The following is a 17,846-nucleotide window of genomic DNA, read 5'->3' on the forward strand; positions in this document are numbered from 1 at the left end:
CAAATAAACAAAGAAAAATAAATATGATATCAAACCTCCAAAGATGCTTCGGGCGGTCTCAGAGTTTACTTCTGCTCAAGTTTAACGTTGGATTTTACGCAGATTCACAGATTCCGAGCTGAACCGGAGCGCCTCGGAGCCCCCCGCGCCACCACTCTCTCGTCTCGCGTGTCCTCTGCTTGTTTTGGTCGAAAGCGACGCATCAAATAATCGCAATAACGAAAGTTTGACAGTCATCCCCTCTGTTGCGAAATGTGCGAACCTGTGTAAGCATAACACGTTAATAACTTTTAAAACATGTTTTACGCGCGCACCGTGCCGGAACAGCTCTCTGACAGCGCGCTCCACTTTTAAGGAATAAAAAGAAACACAAGGTGAAAATATCAAGACAACACAGAGCATGGTGTAAAGTAGCAAACGTGTTGTTTACCTTGCTGATCTGAGCCGTGAAGAAGAGATTTCTGCGTCCTTTCCCGTGCGTAAACACTCCTACACTAGGCTACACTGAGCTATCTGTTGAGCTGAAAACTTAAGTCTGCTCACACGGGGCCATATGAGGGGATCCCGTGCTACTCTCTCTGTGAACTTCAGCTGTCCAAAAAACTACAAGTACCTTTTGTTGTTCGCCTATCTGTCCTTTCTCTCTCACACACTCAGACAAGAGGAGACGATGGGTAGAGCTGCTGTCAATCTTGGCAATCAATGCGCGCAGCCATGTCGCAAGTATTCAAAGCATTTCCCGTCGTGCAACATCAGAAAGTGAGTGGCCAGGGCATTGATCTGAGGAAGGCAAAGAGGCAGGACTCCCCCCCTCCTCCTCCTCCTCCCAGACAAGAGATGCGAGCGAGAGAGAGAGAGGGAGAGAGAGAGGGAGGGAGGGAGAGAGTGTGTATGTGTGTGTGTGTGAGAGAGAGAGAGAAAGAGAGAGATTTGTGGCGAAATAAAAGTGGAGACAGGGAGGATGTTACTGCCCGCAGTTTAGTCACTTTAATAAGCTTACTTAAATGAACATCACTTCCAGGCGCAGCGAAGTTAAGCATGACTTTATCTCCCTTCCACAAATGTTTAAGTGACACTTTTTTATTTATTTTTAACAGACTTCTACAACTGCACTAAAAGTGTTTCAAAAAATAATGGTTTTATTCAGAAATTTGTTCAGCTGACAGCAGATAATGAGAACAGGTGAGAGAAAGCCTGTAAGAGGAGTTATTTGTGTCGTTTAAATCAGCCCCTAACATAATCCTCTGTTTTATGACTTTATATTAAAACAATAACGATAATTTTAAGAAACATTTTGATTTACACACTCCTCCAACTTCTCTTTACATATTTGTATATTTCATGTACTGGAAGTCACATTGAGCACCTCAGCTTTTCTAACATTTAAAATAATTATTTTGGCAGATTATCCTATAAAAAGTGCGTCCAACATATACATTCCTCTCGCCATGCAGAGCGTTCAAGATTTACTGCTTGTACATTTTACTGCCGCCTGTTTATCATTAGATAAATAAATGATTGCATTCCAAGAAAATGTCAAAAAATAAAAGACGTATCCTCGCGATGGACAATTTTGAATCGTACAATTTTATTTTTATTTTGAGTCGTACAATTTAAATTAAAAGAGCGATTTTAGAAATAAATGAGTGTGTAATTGTTTAAACAAGTATGTGCAATGGCATGCCATAAAATGTTATTTTTAAGCATCACATTTAACTTTTAATTTTCACAAACTGATGCATTTTATTCCCTAATTTATGTTTTTAACACATAAGATTCAGCAAAAAATACTAAATGGAAGTGTTGCACCAGAAGCTGAATGCACATTCAGTTGATATAATATTAGACCGACTAAATTAATAAAAAAAATGTTTTTCAAAATAAAATTAATAAATCCTGTATTGTGTTTTCAACCAGATCCGTTTGACATGTGGAATTGAAGCAGGGGTCCAGCCGCTGACAGCCCACAGGTTGAAGCGTTAACAATGAGACACTTATTGAAATGATGAGCTGAGGTGTGAGGAGGCCCACAGACGTCAAACACACAAAATACATTAGAATAACAGCGCGCAGAAATCAGAGAAGACTCAGAACAGAAAGACAAGTGACGGAAAAGTTGTCATCTAAAAAGCACCAAAATCAGCTCAACATACATGAGAGACTCACCCACTGAGACTCCACAGCCACTCAACGAGCCTTTAAGTGTCACAACAGCTGAGGATCATAATAGAAATAAGAAAAGTTACTTACAAACAGAGGAGACAGCAGGAGGAAATTCTGATTGTTAACTGCAGAGTCACATAGAGCTACAAGAGGGAGGAGAAGCAGAGGAAGAGAGAGGGAGAGAGTGACAGAGAGAGAGAGGGAGGGATGGGGGAGGAGAGGGGGAGAATTGGCCACACAACTCATGCACAACATCGTATCAGCGCCTCACTTTCTCTCCTTTTTTTTGTTCAAGTTGAAGCATCTCCATCAAAGAGCATCACAAAGTTCAATACAATTAATTTTCATTTTTTGGGTGTGGATTTTTTTCCTGCAGTGTGTGTGAGTGTGTTTAAGAGAGAGAGAGATGGTAAATAAATATCCATGCTGAAATTAGCTTGACAGTAAAATGAAATAAAAAGGAAAAAATGAAGTCTTACCTCTCTGAAAGAAACTTTTTCTGTAGTTCTGCGGACACTTTGACTCTCCTGAGACTCAACAATGTAAAACTGTGATAATCTAATACCTGACAGCTGTTTTACCGAGAAAAAAATCCCTCAATCACAGTTCAGTGTGGTGGAATAATAAAATAATCCTGCAACAATCTTAACACTGTCTTCTTCAGATCCACGCATGATGATTCATATGTGATATGTGCTCTGTGTGTCTTCAGCAGCGGACTTAGCGCCACTCCAATGGCTGTTTCATGTGTCTCATACGCCACCTTTTGGTCACTGCTGGAAACACATGCACATATCTTGCAGCCTGCAAAAATCGGATGAGGCAAAATCAGTGTTTGGGCCCAAATTTGAGCCCATTTAAGGTAAATTTTCTGACTTCAAACTCCTCATTATAAATAGTGAATCTTAGCAGTGAAATAACTTCCTTAAATGTGTTATTCTTCTGCTTTTCTGCTGCATTGTTGCTGCTAAAAATGATCTTTTTTGCATCAGAAAGAAGATATTGTATTTGCCTATTGTGGTTCTTACCACCAGGCCTTATCACTGGAACTGTGATTAGTTGTGGGTGCAGCTGAGCAGGTGCCAGCGGGCGCCGGATAGTTCTCAAAAACACAAATATAGAAGACTATTTCTATAGAGGTGACTGTAATGGCTTCCTCTTTACAGCTCAGATGGTAGAGTGCATGAAGAGCTAAAAGACAGTCCAACTTGTTGGGGGGTAAGGCAGACGCATTTGCATACCCTGTGAGTCTTTGATGCATCTTGAAAATTCCAGTCTAGCCCATAAATATTTGAAAGGGAGAGTGCATGAAAATCAACATTTTTGTTACATTAAATTAACATGTGTTCTTCTCCTGTTCTGCATGGTTAATTAGAGAACGCCATTCAGTGAGTGAGTGAGGATGAGAGGAGGGGTGGGGGTTGGGTTGGGTGGGGTGGGTGCTTTGATTACAGTGCAGCCAGAGCAGGTTTCAAAGGTGTGCAGCTGATTCATGCTCGTGAGTGCGCTGATTTGTATTCTCAATGAGAAGTCACAATTATTTGCATTATGGAAAAGAAAGATTGTAAAAGTTCTGCTTCAAATCTTTGAGCTTAAAGTTAAAACAATTACAGCTAACATGCAGCTTATAGCACTGTATGATTAAAGTTATAAGCACTCATAAATATTCATCATGCTTTATAACAAAACCCTTATATAATGACTTATAAGGTCAAGTATTATATCATTTCATAACTGTGGTCACACTGACATTTGTTGTTTCAGTTCCTCATTTTCATTCATCGCTTTATTTATAGGACCCAATGATCACTTAGTGCAACATTACAACAGTGATTATCATACATTATATCTAAAAAAAAAAAAAAAAAGTAATATATTATTGTTAGAGAAGGATAACATTATGATCCTTAAAACTGAGCAGCAATATTAGTAGTATTGTATGATACTTGACATTATACGTCATTATAATGTGTTAAGATTATTGTTCTAAATCATTATGAATATTTATGAATGCTTATTATGCTATATAAGTAAGTTTATGATGCATTATGAACCTGGGCATTATAGATACCCATTTTTTACACACACCACAATACATTTTGACCTCAGTAATAAATCATCAAATCATATTTTAGTTGCCTTTTGTTAGTTGATATAAATGTAACTGTAACAAAGATAAATATATTGTATAATATTATAGCATCTTATATAGATCCCAGGCCCCGGAATCGAACTGGAACAAAATCGTATCGTGGTAGATTTTGTGATATCAGCAAAAATCATATAGTTCTCTAAATATTTTAAATAATATTGTATTATAATGAAACTTGTGACTTAGACCCTCAGTTGTAAATCCAATTTCAGTGTTTATTGATGTCATTGTTAACAGCTATATCTCCTATTTTAACTGTTGTATAAATGTTTGATTATACTGTAAAACATAGTTGGAGTCATATATAATCACGTCTTTATTTATTTTAAATGCCTTTATAAACTATTGTCGAGCTGTGAATTGTTGTCAGCAAGTGTATAAGTATATTGCTATTTTATGATGTAATTTAAACCATAACCTACACAGCACTGTGCATAATCACATGAAACATATGTATTATTAAAACGGAGGGATATCTTTAATTCATATATTCTTAATCAGCATGTGTAGCTATCTATACTCTTTTTGTTTTTCACTCAAGAGGCAGTAGAGGGTTCTGTGTAGAAGTACATATGGCAGCTCTGCTCTTTGATAGTGAGCATATATATATACATCATATGGATGTATACAGCACATCTCAGTCTTTCTGAATAAAAAATACAGGCTTTACCCACCTCACACTGTAGCACCGTCCTGCCTTTGTGTTGTGTAAAAGTATGAATGTAAAACATATTGTCAAAAGATCCTCAATGACCAGAATCAAACACTCTGACCTGCCATTAATGAGACGATGCTGCCAGCCGTCACAGCCGCTGACACCACTGGACCGACATCCACAACACAACTTAGTCATTATCCAATGCCAAGTTATGCAATTAACTCAAACACTATTTGCATACATGCAAATCGCCTCTCTCCCAATTGGACTTGCAAAGTGGGACGCTCTGTTCTCATTAGTTGACCCAAATCTCTTACTTGTAACTCTGGATTTCATCAAAGTTTAGTCAGGATCTAATATTTCCTTTCAAGTTAACAGAGAACCACTGATTAATCATGTTGAAATAAGGAGTGCAACATGCCAATTCTAATTATATACTTATCAGGAACACCACCATACAGCCCGTGCCAATAGTACTACAAATATAATATCTAGTAGTAGTCATTAATACACTTTGAAGCCATTATTTAAGGAACTATATGTATTTCAAAAAGTATTACCTGCACTTTGTTATTTGAAACCCAATCAAGAAACTGTTTGGGTTCTTCTTCTTCAGGAAATAACACACAAGTAGGATTTATTTTCCTTCAGCTTTTCACTAAAAATGCATCTCAAGTTTTGCCCTAAACTGACAGATGATTTTTTGTATTAATTAATTACTATCTTTAAAAAGGACTGATGCATGGCCGTGATGGTGCACTGTAGATCCGTAGAAGCTTTTGTAGCCTTTTTTTCATTTGAGTCGCTGAATGTAGTAAATTTCACTTAGATCAGTGTGTATGTGTGCACGGAGCAGCTAGATTAAAGAGGAGGCCCAGGGGCATTTGGTTCATTTACAAAGCAATTGCTTTTATGTACAAAAAGCCCAATTCACTGTAGGTATTGTAAAAGCCTTCCGTTTAAGGGACATGAGATTAATTCATTGTTTAATGTAACACAGCACTTTCCCAACACACACTTAATCATTTATGTTGAAGGAATTGTGTTCTCTTACTGTTTAATATATTAAGCCGGTAAACGTATCATTCAATATTTAATATTGTTGCATTTGCATCATCTCCCAAATGATACAGCAATTGTTAAAGCTTTGAAATAAAAGATTACGCAAAGGCATTGTTTTAGTTACTGCAAACAGTTAGGTCAATGTGGAGCAGCCTGACTGTAATTCAGCCTTCTCTCTATTCTTTTTATAGCATGCACGCACGTTGGGAAGAATATTCAGTGATTCCTAACTCTTCAATTATTCAACAAATCACCATTCCATTTCTTACATATTAAAAAATGTACCGTATGTGGAGCTTGGAAATGATAAAACAGCATAAAATACTATTTTGAAATCAAAGCACCTATTGCATCGGCTTCCTTGGTTTTGTATTTGTACAATTGGACTACAATCTGGATCCCCACAGTGCATAAAGGAGGCGCCGGCTGTGTTTCCACTGTAATCTAATCCTCAGACATTCACGGCGAGTAACAATAATATTTATGTGATGGAAATATGTATCACTGGGAATCAGCGTAGGATTTCTCCTTTCTCTTCTCCTATCAGGGGAAAACTGTGAATATGTTACAAGTGCAGCGTGCAGAGCAGTGAACAATATAGACCTGAGAACAAGGTCAGACTCCTCAGCAGGGTCTCAATGGGCTCTTCCTTTCAACACGGACCTGGCAAAAAGGAAACCAGCAGAAGTCAAAGCTTTAACCTGACCATGGACACTTTTAACATTGTCATGAGCCTCTTTTACTTTTGTGATTTCAAAATAAGACATTTAATTCACTGCTGCTTATTTATTATCGTGCATTTACTTCTGTAAACCTTATCTGTTCTCTAAAGCTTGACTTATGTATCGGTTGGTCGATATTGCCCAATATTCGATGTATCGTATCCATCCATATTGGCTTATATTCATTCCAATATGCACAGAAAACATATTTTGCAGAAAAATTATATTTGGAGTAATTTAGAAATGGTGTCATATAGCTGTTTATTTTATTTATTTATGCATTTTTTAATGGTCAGAAATCGACTGATACTGAAAACAGAGTACTGCTGCTTATTTATTATTGTGTATTTACTTATGTAAACCTTACCTATTCTCTAAAGCTTGACTCATGTATCGGTTGGTCGATATTGCACAATATTGGATGTATCGTATCCATCCATATTGGCTTATATTTGTTCCAATATGCACAGAAAACATATTTTGCAGAGAAAGATATTTGGCATAATTTAGAAATGGTGTCATATAGCTGTTTTTATTCATTGTCTTTTTTTAATGGTCAGAAATTGACTGATACTGAACACAGAGTACTGATGTTTATTTAGCTTCTGTGCACAATCCACATAGAGAAAAAAAAATCTCTTTTCATTCCAGCTCAAAAAGTCACTATATGGGCCCCCATATCAGTAATCTGTGAAACCCCCCCTCACAAAAATCGATATCATGTCAAAAATCCGACATCTGTCAGACTCTAAGCTAAGCAGCATGTGTCTTCGTCTCTCTGCATTTGAAAAAAGCATCTCTGAATCCAGTAAGTATTTAGTTAAGGATTAATGCGGGAGGCCTTGATTGCGTTTAACAGAACAGGACCCAATTAGCATAATAGGCCCTCTCTCATTCTCTTTGAAGTCCAGAGCATAGAATAACAAATGTATATGAACCACCAGCCAAACGTCAATACATGGAAATGCCACAATCCTCAGTGGAGGGTCTTGGGTGAATTTTTGCAGGAGGAGGGAAAAACATCCCATTTTATTGCAAAATAAGCAGAACAGAGGATGTGATGGGTCTTCTAGCCACCAGGGCCAGCGGGCGCTGTGGGGGCCCCGATCCTGGAGGAGAGATGGAGGCTGGGAGGATGTGGCTGCTGAGGGAGGTGCAGCCTCCTCTCTCAGGTGTTTTCAAAGCACACCACGATGCAGACGAGTGAAAGTAATTACTCTCCAATTAAACATAAAGACGTCACTTGGGAGGGAGCCGCAACACAACGGCTCACTATCAGACAAGAGGAGGAAGGCGTGGGTGCAGGATCTATTAAAAGTGTGTGCATCACATCCCATCAGCGTATGTACCAGACTGACTGATAATAGATAAAAAAGGGTAAATATTTGTGTTTAAAACGGCCGAATTTGGTAATAACAGCGCCGTCGCACACTCCATTGAAAAACATTTTCTCTATATTCTTCTCTTTTTGAATCAGAAGGTCATAACATGTATTTCTCAAAGGTTTCTTTCACAATTGCAATGGAGACATAGTTCATGATTTAAAGATATGAATTCTGTACTTCAGAATCCAGAGTTATTAGTATCCACCTTCTTGGTTGAAAATACACGGAATTAAAAATGCCCTTTTGAGATGGAAAAAGGCTTTGAACTTAAGAAACATTTCAAGAAGCCTCTCTCTTTTTTGTATTGAAAGTTCACCTCCTTTGAGCATGCCATAGTTTGGTTCCCTTTTCAAATAATAGAATAAAGTTTAATAGGTCAAGGCAATCAATATGGAGGTTCAAAGAGAATCTCAGAGCTATGATGAGTGCACATTTTGTACTTTTTCTTTGTACATGATTAGAATAAAGATACAGTCAATAATTGCATCAGTGACATATAATAAGGAACAAAGGCGACTTGAGGTTAAAAGTCAGTCATTTAAGTAAAAGTTTCCTTTCTTAGTTTCTCTATCAAGGTCATAGATTATTGAATTTCCCTTTAAAATTTGGAATTTTACACTTCTGTCTGATTTGACAATGTCACCACACAGCTTAGCATCAACTCTTTCACATAGAAACGACATAAAATATAAAATAATTAAATAAATCCATGTGCAATTAACCAGATATTGTGTTAATATCTTTAATATTCACATTTTTATAAATTTCCATTGTGCAACCTTCCTCAGTCACACAGAAAATATGTTAAAGGTTATTTTCATCCTGATGTAAGCAAAAATAAAATTCATTTTGGCAAGCTAAAAGGAGACTGGCAGTGCTACAGGTACATACATACGATATTTCAAGTGGTTTGGTGTAAGAATATTATCTGAGTTTTGTCAAAAATACTACCATCATGACACATTTAGTACCTTTTGTTCTTAACATTCTGTACCTGACGAAAACAAACAAACACAAACAAGTTCCCAGTTGAGCTCACACTGCAAGTAAAAGCAACTCAGTCATACCTCGAAAACATGATACAGTGTACAATTCAAAGTGCAATAACATGTAGAAAATATTATTATGAGATTAACATTTGTTAGACACTTCCATAGTTTTATATGCACAGCAGCTCCTATTGCAAAGTCTTTCATTTTCCTGTCACTTTCACCAAACACCTAATGCTGCATGAGCCTCAGAGAGCAGGTTAAATGTTACGTACAGTCCTCGTACCGCTGTGTGGAAAAGTGTGAATGTCCAAAAATCCTCTTTTCTTGCAGAATGCAGTTGTTTGTTGTCATTGTGGAATAGCACCTCAGTGTCCAGAAATTGCTTGAGCTGATAAGAGAGAAAGACGAGAGAAGTAAATACATGAACAGTTTTGCCTTCCATGCACCACGACCAAAAACACATGCAACAATGAAAAAGTTACATATATATACACTGTAAAAAATGTAGTTTTTACAGTGAAAAATAGCTAAACCATGACAGTAAAAGACCGTAAAATGATAAATGGGTTAATTTAGTTTCAGTAACAATGAAACACCGTAAATGTATATATCAGCCAAAACAGTATTTTTACAGTTGTTTTTTTTTTTTTTAGATACATTACTGTAAAATGCACTGGCACCGTGTTTGTAACAAAAATATACTGTAATATATATATATAAGCCATCACTGTAAGTTTTGCATTTATCTTTTGTAAGAAATACTTTTTCTAAGTGTTAAATGTACTAAACACCATATCTCTAACAAAAATATGCTGTAATATTTAATGGTATTAGTAATTTATGCAGCATTTATAAAGTATTTTCTTGTCAATTATATGGAAAAAACAGCATTTCTTGTGATGGAAAAACTTTTATTTATAAGGTAAAAAATTGAATAAAATGGCAATCTTCAACGTGAAATCAACAGTGCCAATATCTTTTTACCGTATTATTAAAAAAACTTTACCGTTTTTTTTTTACAGTGTATCCTCTTACAAACCACATTAAACTAAAGTTTAAGTAATGAACAAACTGCAATAAACAGCAGCCACACAGACGTGAAGGCCAAATAGTTCATGAATATCAGACTGAGTGAACTGTACTGTCTACATTTTGTTCTGATGCATTCATAACATAGACAGAAACATCCTCTTAATTAATTTCATGTAGTGGAAGTGTTCTCTGGTCTTACATAAGCACAAATCTGAAAACATTTTAGAAATTGGTCAAATCGTTTGGCTTAAAAGTGAGTTTTTCTTCTAATACTATATGTAATCTTTGGACACATGGGAATGCTGTTTCTGCAATAGACGACATTATAATTTTTTCGTCCAATGTGCCCAAACTTTAAAATCAGTATGACAAGAATATGGCTGTATCTCAGAAAATACAAGGAGCACAATAAAGTATTTGGTAACTACACTGTTCCCCATAAAGTTGGAATAATTTCGTTTTCAGACACAATCCTGTTAATTGTGGTTTCATTATCATTGTGATATATTTAGAAACGATTGATTAATAAAGTTATGAGAACATATACACTTTATCTGTCAAGAATACATCTTGTCACATCATTTAATGGAAAGAGATAAAAAAAATAAAAAGCTATACAGGTGCATCTCAATAAATAAGAATATCATAGAAAAGTTTATTTATGTCAATAATCCAGTTCAAAAAGTAATGTATCTTATAACACATTATATAAGATACATTACACACAGAATTTATTTAATTTCTTCTAATTATAATGATTATGGCTTACATTTAATGAAGACCTGAAATTCAGTGTCTCAAAAAAATGTAATATTACAAAAGATCAATTTTAAAAAGTATGTTTAATATGGAAATGTTGGCATCTGAAAAGTATGTCCATCTACAGTATATGCACTCAATACTTGGTTGGTGCTATTTGACTTGAACTCCTGGAAATGGACTTCTCAATATGTACATAATGTTGGCATTTTTCCAGAAATCTTGATGTAGAATGATTTTTTAAAAATTGTTGTACTGTTAGATACTTGCCCAAAGTGTGTTTGGAATTTCACCAAACAAAGATGACACTTTCTTATCATACTAAATATAGTCTTTGGGCCCCAATGGGTTAAAACAACAAGGTTTGACAGTGAGTCACTGGTTGGTGAACCATCCAGACACACAACATTTGTTAACAATACACTGACTTCATAACCACTGATAGTCTGCTGTAAGTTGGAATAAATTCTCTTAAAATAAATCCAGTCAGTGGATCCTCACTGCATCTTTATGGATGGACACAAAACTGTTAAATGGCACAGCAACTTTTACAAACCAGCGACACGTCACAGCAAAACTCAACCAGCTGCAGGAAAAACAAATCAAACAGAGAACAACCAAACAGAGTAAAGCATGCAGACACACACACACACATACAGCTTCTCAATGAATGAAGATTCCTTATACACACTCAATTCATGCCAGGCTGACGAGGAGCCATTTCATGCTTTCACTTCTTCTGACAGGACATGAACACGGCAGGATAAAGGTCAAAGGTCAAATGCAGCTAGGTGGACACTTACTGACTGTGTGTGTGTGTGTGTGTGTGTGTGTGTGTGTGTGTGTGTGTGTCAAAGTCTGATTATTTTGTGCATGTGTGTCTATGTGCAGGAAATATTCTAATCTCAATCCAAAAATGTATTTTCTACCTATCATTTGAAGGCTTACACTTAAATAAATCAGTAAAAAATCAGAAACTACAGTGTATAAAACAGGGTTCGTACACTTTATCAGTGGTCAAATTCAAGCATTTTTTAAGGACTTTTAGGGTAAATTTTCAAGCTTTTCCAGTATCTTACACCTGTTGTAAATTGCATGTTTTAGATGAGTACTTACATACTAAAAGGGGGAGATTTCACTGAACCATACCAACAGTGATGGTATTACACTTTTAGGAGGAACGATCTTCATTTCAGATAGGCTACTCATTATTCTTTACATTGAACATGTGATTATCTATAGTCTATAGATGGATATAGTCAGATTGCAAGAGAAATACAGTAAGAATTTCAAGCCTTTACAAGCACGTTATCCAAAATCCAAGCACTTTTTAAACCTTGAAAATACAACATTTAAATTCAAGCATTTTCAAGGATTTCAAGCACCCGTATGAACCCTGATAATAGTTGCCATTATTGGCTGTAGTTAAATTAAGGCAGTAAAATGACACACAGCCTGTTTCTGCGTGTACAGTAGCAACAATAATATCTGCAGTTTTTTTTCTGACTTTTGGCTGCCAGACTACAGATGGGGAGCTAATTGGTGCTGTGAGTGCAGCTGTGCTGACTACTGAACTGTCAAGGTGCTAAATCAGAAGGTGTCTCCTTTGTTAATTATACACAATGCTACAAACAGTCATGTTCCTTTGAGCTCTTTCTTTTCTCAACCATCCATAAATATTTTGGCAGTGGTACAAAAAGAAAAAAAAAGAAAAAAACAATTTACACACAATTATCACAGTGGGATGAGCAGACTGCCTGCAGATGTTTGTTTTGATTATAATGGGAGCAGAGGCAGGGCTTCCCTAACCTAGACAAGATGTGTTTCCTACAATCACAGCGGAGCAGCGAGCATGCAGAGTGAGGAGCCCCCGTGTTACAGAGAATTAGTGGGGTCTCCCCAACATTAGCAGCGTAACACATGCAGTCGGGCCTTACTTTGCTTCTCGGATTAGACAAACGTGTAGTGAATTCCGTTGCTTAGAGGAGAGGGAGGCGCCAGAGATACAGGAGGAGCAGGAGAAGGAGGAAGAGGAGGAGGAGGCGGAGGAGGAGGTAGGGGAGGAGGGGTGGGGATGTTAGCCTGCGGTGGAACTACGGAGGAGGAGAGGACAGGAGGAAAACAGGGAGGAAAGGACATCAGTTTGTTAGTCAAATAGACACTTCAGGGACAGTTTTAAAGCATGAAACTTGTTGAGAACAACACAATGTTTTCTAAAGAACACACAACTACACTTCAGCTTATGCTACTTATACATCAGAAGACTTTGGAAAGATTTGGAAAAGACTCCCGGAAAACTAGCAGCTCACACCTGCTCACATCTAAAGACAAGTGTTCTAGATTCTTTTAGCAGTTTTTTCCCACAATGCAATTTTTTCCCATCATGCTCTTAGTAAAAACTTAATAAATGGAGGAGAAGCAGCTTTTGGCTCCTGCTGCTCTAGTGTGTGAAGTGGTTTGTGTTGGAAAAGAACAACAACAAAAAGAAGAGGAGAAGACGCCACAAAATGCCCCTCACAAAGCTGGAAAAGGGTTTCTGTTTTTATCACATGAAAAGTTGACTATTTTACAGTAAAAATAGATATAAGGAAGAATAAAGGAAAGGAACATTTAGAAATGAATTCATGATAAACATTTATGTCCTATTTAATTATAATGTGTTTAATTGAATAATTATATTTATCAGCTCTATCAACTGTCATTTAGTTAATCAAACATTAATCATTATTTATTACTTATTTATGTATACATTTATTTATACATTTTAACTGGGTCTCCTTACTGTTCTCTTTACTAAGAAACTAAAAAATATATGACATCACTATATTTTTATTTAGGACTGAGCTTACTAGCATTATTGTGATGTTCCTTTTTCCTGTGGAAGTGGTTTTACTGGCCGGTCTGGAACCGGGGACCTTTTCCCCGCTCATCTATTGGTTGTTGATTGTGTGACGTCACTGAGACTTGAGATAATATCAAACACGTTTGATATGATCCAAACTCAAGACTAGTAAAAGACTGATATGAAACAGAGCAGATTACTACCTTAAACTTAACCATGGAGATGACGGGAGCGCCGTGACTCCAGTAAAACTCCTAGATTTACTAAAGACTTTCAGTTTTTAGTCTGGGACTGTGGAAATCTTTTGGTGTAAGCCCAGTATTACTGTGTAGTAATGACACTGGTGGTAGGCAACTTGGATGAAATCACTGTGTCTGTCGTTTTTATCCCATTTTCCCAAAAAATCATCTTATAAATCTCTTTGAAATAAGGGAAAATTACTAAACTGATTTTCACAAAACTTATACACTCATACAACAGTGTAGCAGGTGTGTGCTTATAAAATAGTTAGTGACATCAACGTGATTTCAAGTAACACATTTTATCGTTTAAGAGTTCCAAACAGTAAGTAATTTGAAGGCATTTGATGAGATGAAAGTCATTTGGATGGTAAATGTTTGCAGTTAATATTTGAGCCGTCTGAGGCTCATTGTGATCTGTTGCAGTGGCGTGACAAGTGCTTTATTTTTCTGTCTTTTGAACATTTCACCAGCTTAAAAGAGAGGAAAGCAATGAATAGTTGAAGAGGCACTACACGAGGAAGTTTATTCGGTACATCATTCACATTTTGTGGATCATTTTCGCATAACAAAATTAGAGATTTCTATCAGTATCCCTGACAAGTAATTACAAAAATACCAAATTATTTAATAATTTAGAATAACAAATTCAACAACCCAAAACACCTTTTTTAATATATGCTGTAGGTAATTGCAGTGGCTGCATATTCCTGCTTTTATGTGGGCATTATTGAAGTCTCTCATGCATAATACTGTGAAAAAGACTTTTCTTTTAATTCAGGATTTGAAAGTGCACCAGCATACCTTACTTTAACACCAAAGGCAGAGAAAGTCGGTGATTCAGTCTCCGCTGACAAGATGCCACCAGTTATATTCTCTGACATTTCTCTATGCTGGAAATAATGTTATAATTGTTGACTTTGCCTCACTGTGCATATTAAGCTTCCACACACGCTGACAGCTTGAGTGTTACTGTGTGTGACAGATATATGTGTGCATATGTGTGTGTGTGTGAGTGAGGCAGACAGGCTGACAATCTGCTGCAGCTACAGTGAAAATGAACTTGCCTGTCTGCTGTAGAGTATGAAAGAGATGAAAAGTGAGCGCAGTGTCTTTTATGCAGGTTCAGAGCTACGTTCAAAGCAGCATCAACGGTATGCAGAAGGAGAGTGGAGTTTGACTGGGTCATTGATCAGCTCACAAAATGGCCTCATCAAGCTATTCCTCCCCCGTAAGATTCTACACGGATTGCAATTAGAGACTATCTGAACTCCTAAGAAGGAATAATGTTCAGTTATTAGGAAATGAACAGCCTTATTGCTTGACTCTGCACCTTACGCCCTTCTCATCTCCACTCTATCAATCCTGGATTCTTGAAAGGCTGCTTCCCTCTGCTAATCCTTTCTTCAACCAAAAGATGTCAGTTTGATGCCGGGAGAAATTTTACTGAAACTGTCAGCACTCGTGCACCTTTTTTATTTTTTTTCAGGCAGATACAGTAATTATTTCTGTAAGCGTTTCAGTGGAATAATGATTTTTACACTCTTTAGATGTATAACCTACAACAACATACAGACTCAAAGCAACAGAAGATGATTTTGAATGGTATAAGTGACCAACCTGTGACTAGTTTACTCTTGAGCGAAGCCTCCGAGGCGAGAGTGTAGGACATGGTGATGATCCTCTCCTGCTCCTGCAGAGCCGAGTCCAGCGCCACCAGCCCCACCTCCGGTTTGTCCACAGTCACTGTGGGTGCTAGGTTCTGCACGCTGTCCCATGCACAAAGACATAAAACATAATGTAGAATTACATTGATGCTCTGAGGGCCGTTGTCTGGCTACATGTTCACCTGCAGGGATGTCAGAGAGAAGCCTGAGCTATAGCCGACTGTCTTTGAAAGTGTCGGGAATTTCGCAACTTGCTCAAGAACACATCTGAATGTGAATGATTGCCAACAAAGGGCCTGAACCTGAGGTAACACTTTAGATTAGGGAACACATATTCAACATCAATTAGTTGCTTATTAGCATGCAAATAAGTAACATATTGGCTCACTTGGTGGGTCACTTTGCGCCAATGTTAGTCTACCAGTGACCCACTTTGTAGAGTAATGATTGACATTATAATCTACCAATCCTCATCCAAAAGGATTCACGTCAAAGGTCTGGAGAAGGTGGCTATTTGCCGTTTCCATGGTTTCGTTCACCGCTATGTAGAGACTTATATGGTCCATACAAAGTAAAGCATATTAAGATCGTAACTCATATCCAACAACTTCCTTACTTACTACTAATAAGCAATAATTGTGAGGTTATTGAGGGAAAACTCTTAGTTAATGGCTTACTGGTTGTATAATATGCCATGCAGAATAAGGCATTAATAACTACTTAATAATGACTAATTAAGTATGTTACTTATTTGCATGCTAATAAATGTTGAATATGTGTTCCCTAATCTAAAGTGTTACTGAGCCTGAGTATTCTGGATTAACTGGTTGTTTGGCTGTTTGTCAGCTTGCCCGAGCGGTCAGGAGGCAAAATAAAAGTACAATGACTCTTCTGGTGGTGTTGACTGTGGGTTTATTTCCACACATAGAAAATCCAAACACTTTACAAAAAAATAACTCTCAATCCAATTCTCAATAACAAACCAATACTCCACAACTCTCCACTTCCTACTTCCTCTTGTCCCTGCCCAATCATACTTAAGATGTTACGTCCTGGGGATCTATTTCGCCGTGATGCCTCACATGGACCGAGCAGCAGGTTGTGGTAAATTTGCTTTGTTAACTTTAGCTCAATTAGCATAATCTTTTATAATTTGTTATCAATTTTCACCCTTGGTGTACTCAGTCCATGTCTGTGTGTTTCTGTATAGAGGCCGTTAACGGGCGGACTACCGAACCGGCTACGAGCTACCGACCTTTTTTTCCCTGCATCTCAATTTTAGTTTTTTAATTCCAATACTGCACTAAATACGGGGGTGACGGCGAGCCCGTTGTTACAGGTTATTTTACCGTTTTTGAATATTTGTTGTTGGTATCATTTTTTCAACAGACCTATTTTTTTAACCCAAAAAACAAACAAGAAAACAAAAAATCTGATTTTGAAAATTAGTTTTTTTTTTCTTCAAAACACAGTCAAGCTCAATAAAGAGTTTTAAATGTTGCAAATGTGATCACAGGTTGTAAAAATAACATATAAGAGGTAAAATGAGGATAACATCTTGTGCTATATTTTTATACTAAATATATATTTACCTTATCTGCAGTTTTACTCAGCTTATCATCATCAAACAGAAACTGGCATGGAGTTTAAAGGCAGGACTTTAGAGGGAGGTTGACGGCATGCCTCGACGCTGCTTGGTTTTTACTTTGTGACGTTATGAAGATTTCATGTGATTTGATCAAACCGACATGATGGCTGATTAACTACAGGGCCTTCCTGGAACCCCAGAATCAGCTGTTTATCAGCAGCCCTGAATAGAAACTTCTGTATTTTCAACCTGGATTCTTTTCTCTAATGTTTTTGTGTCCAAGTGACTAATGGGGACAACACATTTTGAAATTGGTCGAGTATTGAGCGCTGCAGCCTGCAGCTGCCAAACAGGCTGCAATGGCAATTGCACAAAGTGCTTGTGTGTTGTGTTTGCCATCGTCATGCTCAAGTTCTTACTATGTGTCTGACAACATATTGGAAAGGATCCTGCAGAGAAGTAAGAGAGACAAAGTTTTGTTCTGAAATCTGAGTATTTGGCTGATTTCAACAATGTGGATGAGGTCTTTGAATTCGGTGGCTGCCCACTTTCTTTTGAATAAAAAGTTCCCCTTTTTAATGTAAA

At 37.1% G+C, this 17,846-nt stretch overlaps 2 protein-coding genes across 14 annotated transcripts in view; both read right to left on the reverse strand.

Moving 5' to 3' along the window:
- Window positions 1-2,842, reverse strand: part of sox6 (SRY-box transcription factor 6) — a 150,216-nt gene extending 147,374 nt beyond the window's left edge. For 3 of the 6 annotated variants that reach the window (XM_059350842.1, XM_059350833.1, XM_059350822.1), the window contains exon 1: window positions 431-744. The gene's annotated coding sequence lies outside the window, so the exon portion shown is untranslated. Of the gene's footprint in view, window positions 1-35; window positions 203-430; window positions 745-2,166; window positions 2,215-2,642 lie in introns of those variants that run through there. The other 3 variants (XM_059350849.1, XM_059350825.1, XM_059350823.1) reach the window with 2 other exon arrangements.
- A 6,033-nt stretch (window positions 2,843-8,875) lies between these two features.
- plekha7b (pleckstrin homology domain containing, family A member 7b) overlaps window positions 8,876-17,846 on the reverse strand; it is a 100,540-nt gene continuing 91,569 nt past the window's right edge. For all 8 annotated transcript variants that reach the window (XM_059350813.1, XM_059350805.1, XM_059350779.1 and 5 more), the window contains 2 exons: window positions 15,627-15,775; window positions 8,876-9,522 (listed from right to left, as the gene is read on the reverse strand). In XM_059350813.1, the coding sequence (XP_059206796.1) occupies window positions 9,500-9,522; window positions 15,627-15,775 (172 nt within the window). In that variant the 3' untranslated portion in view covers window positions 8,876-9,499. The remainder of the gene's footprint in view (window positions 9,523-15,626; window positions 15,776-17,846) is intronic.

This window comes from Centropristis striata, chromosome 2, assembly GCF_030273125.1.
Source record: "Centropristis striata isolate RG_2023a ecotype Rhode Island chromosome 2, C.striata_1.0, whole genome shotgun sequence".
Lineage (NCBI taxonomy): Eukaryota > Metazoa > Chordata > Actinopteri > Perciformes > Serranidae > Centropristis > Centropristis striata.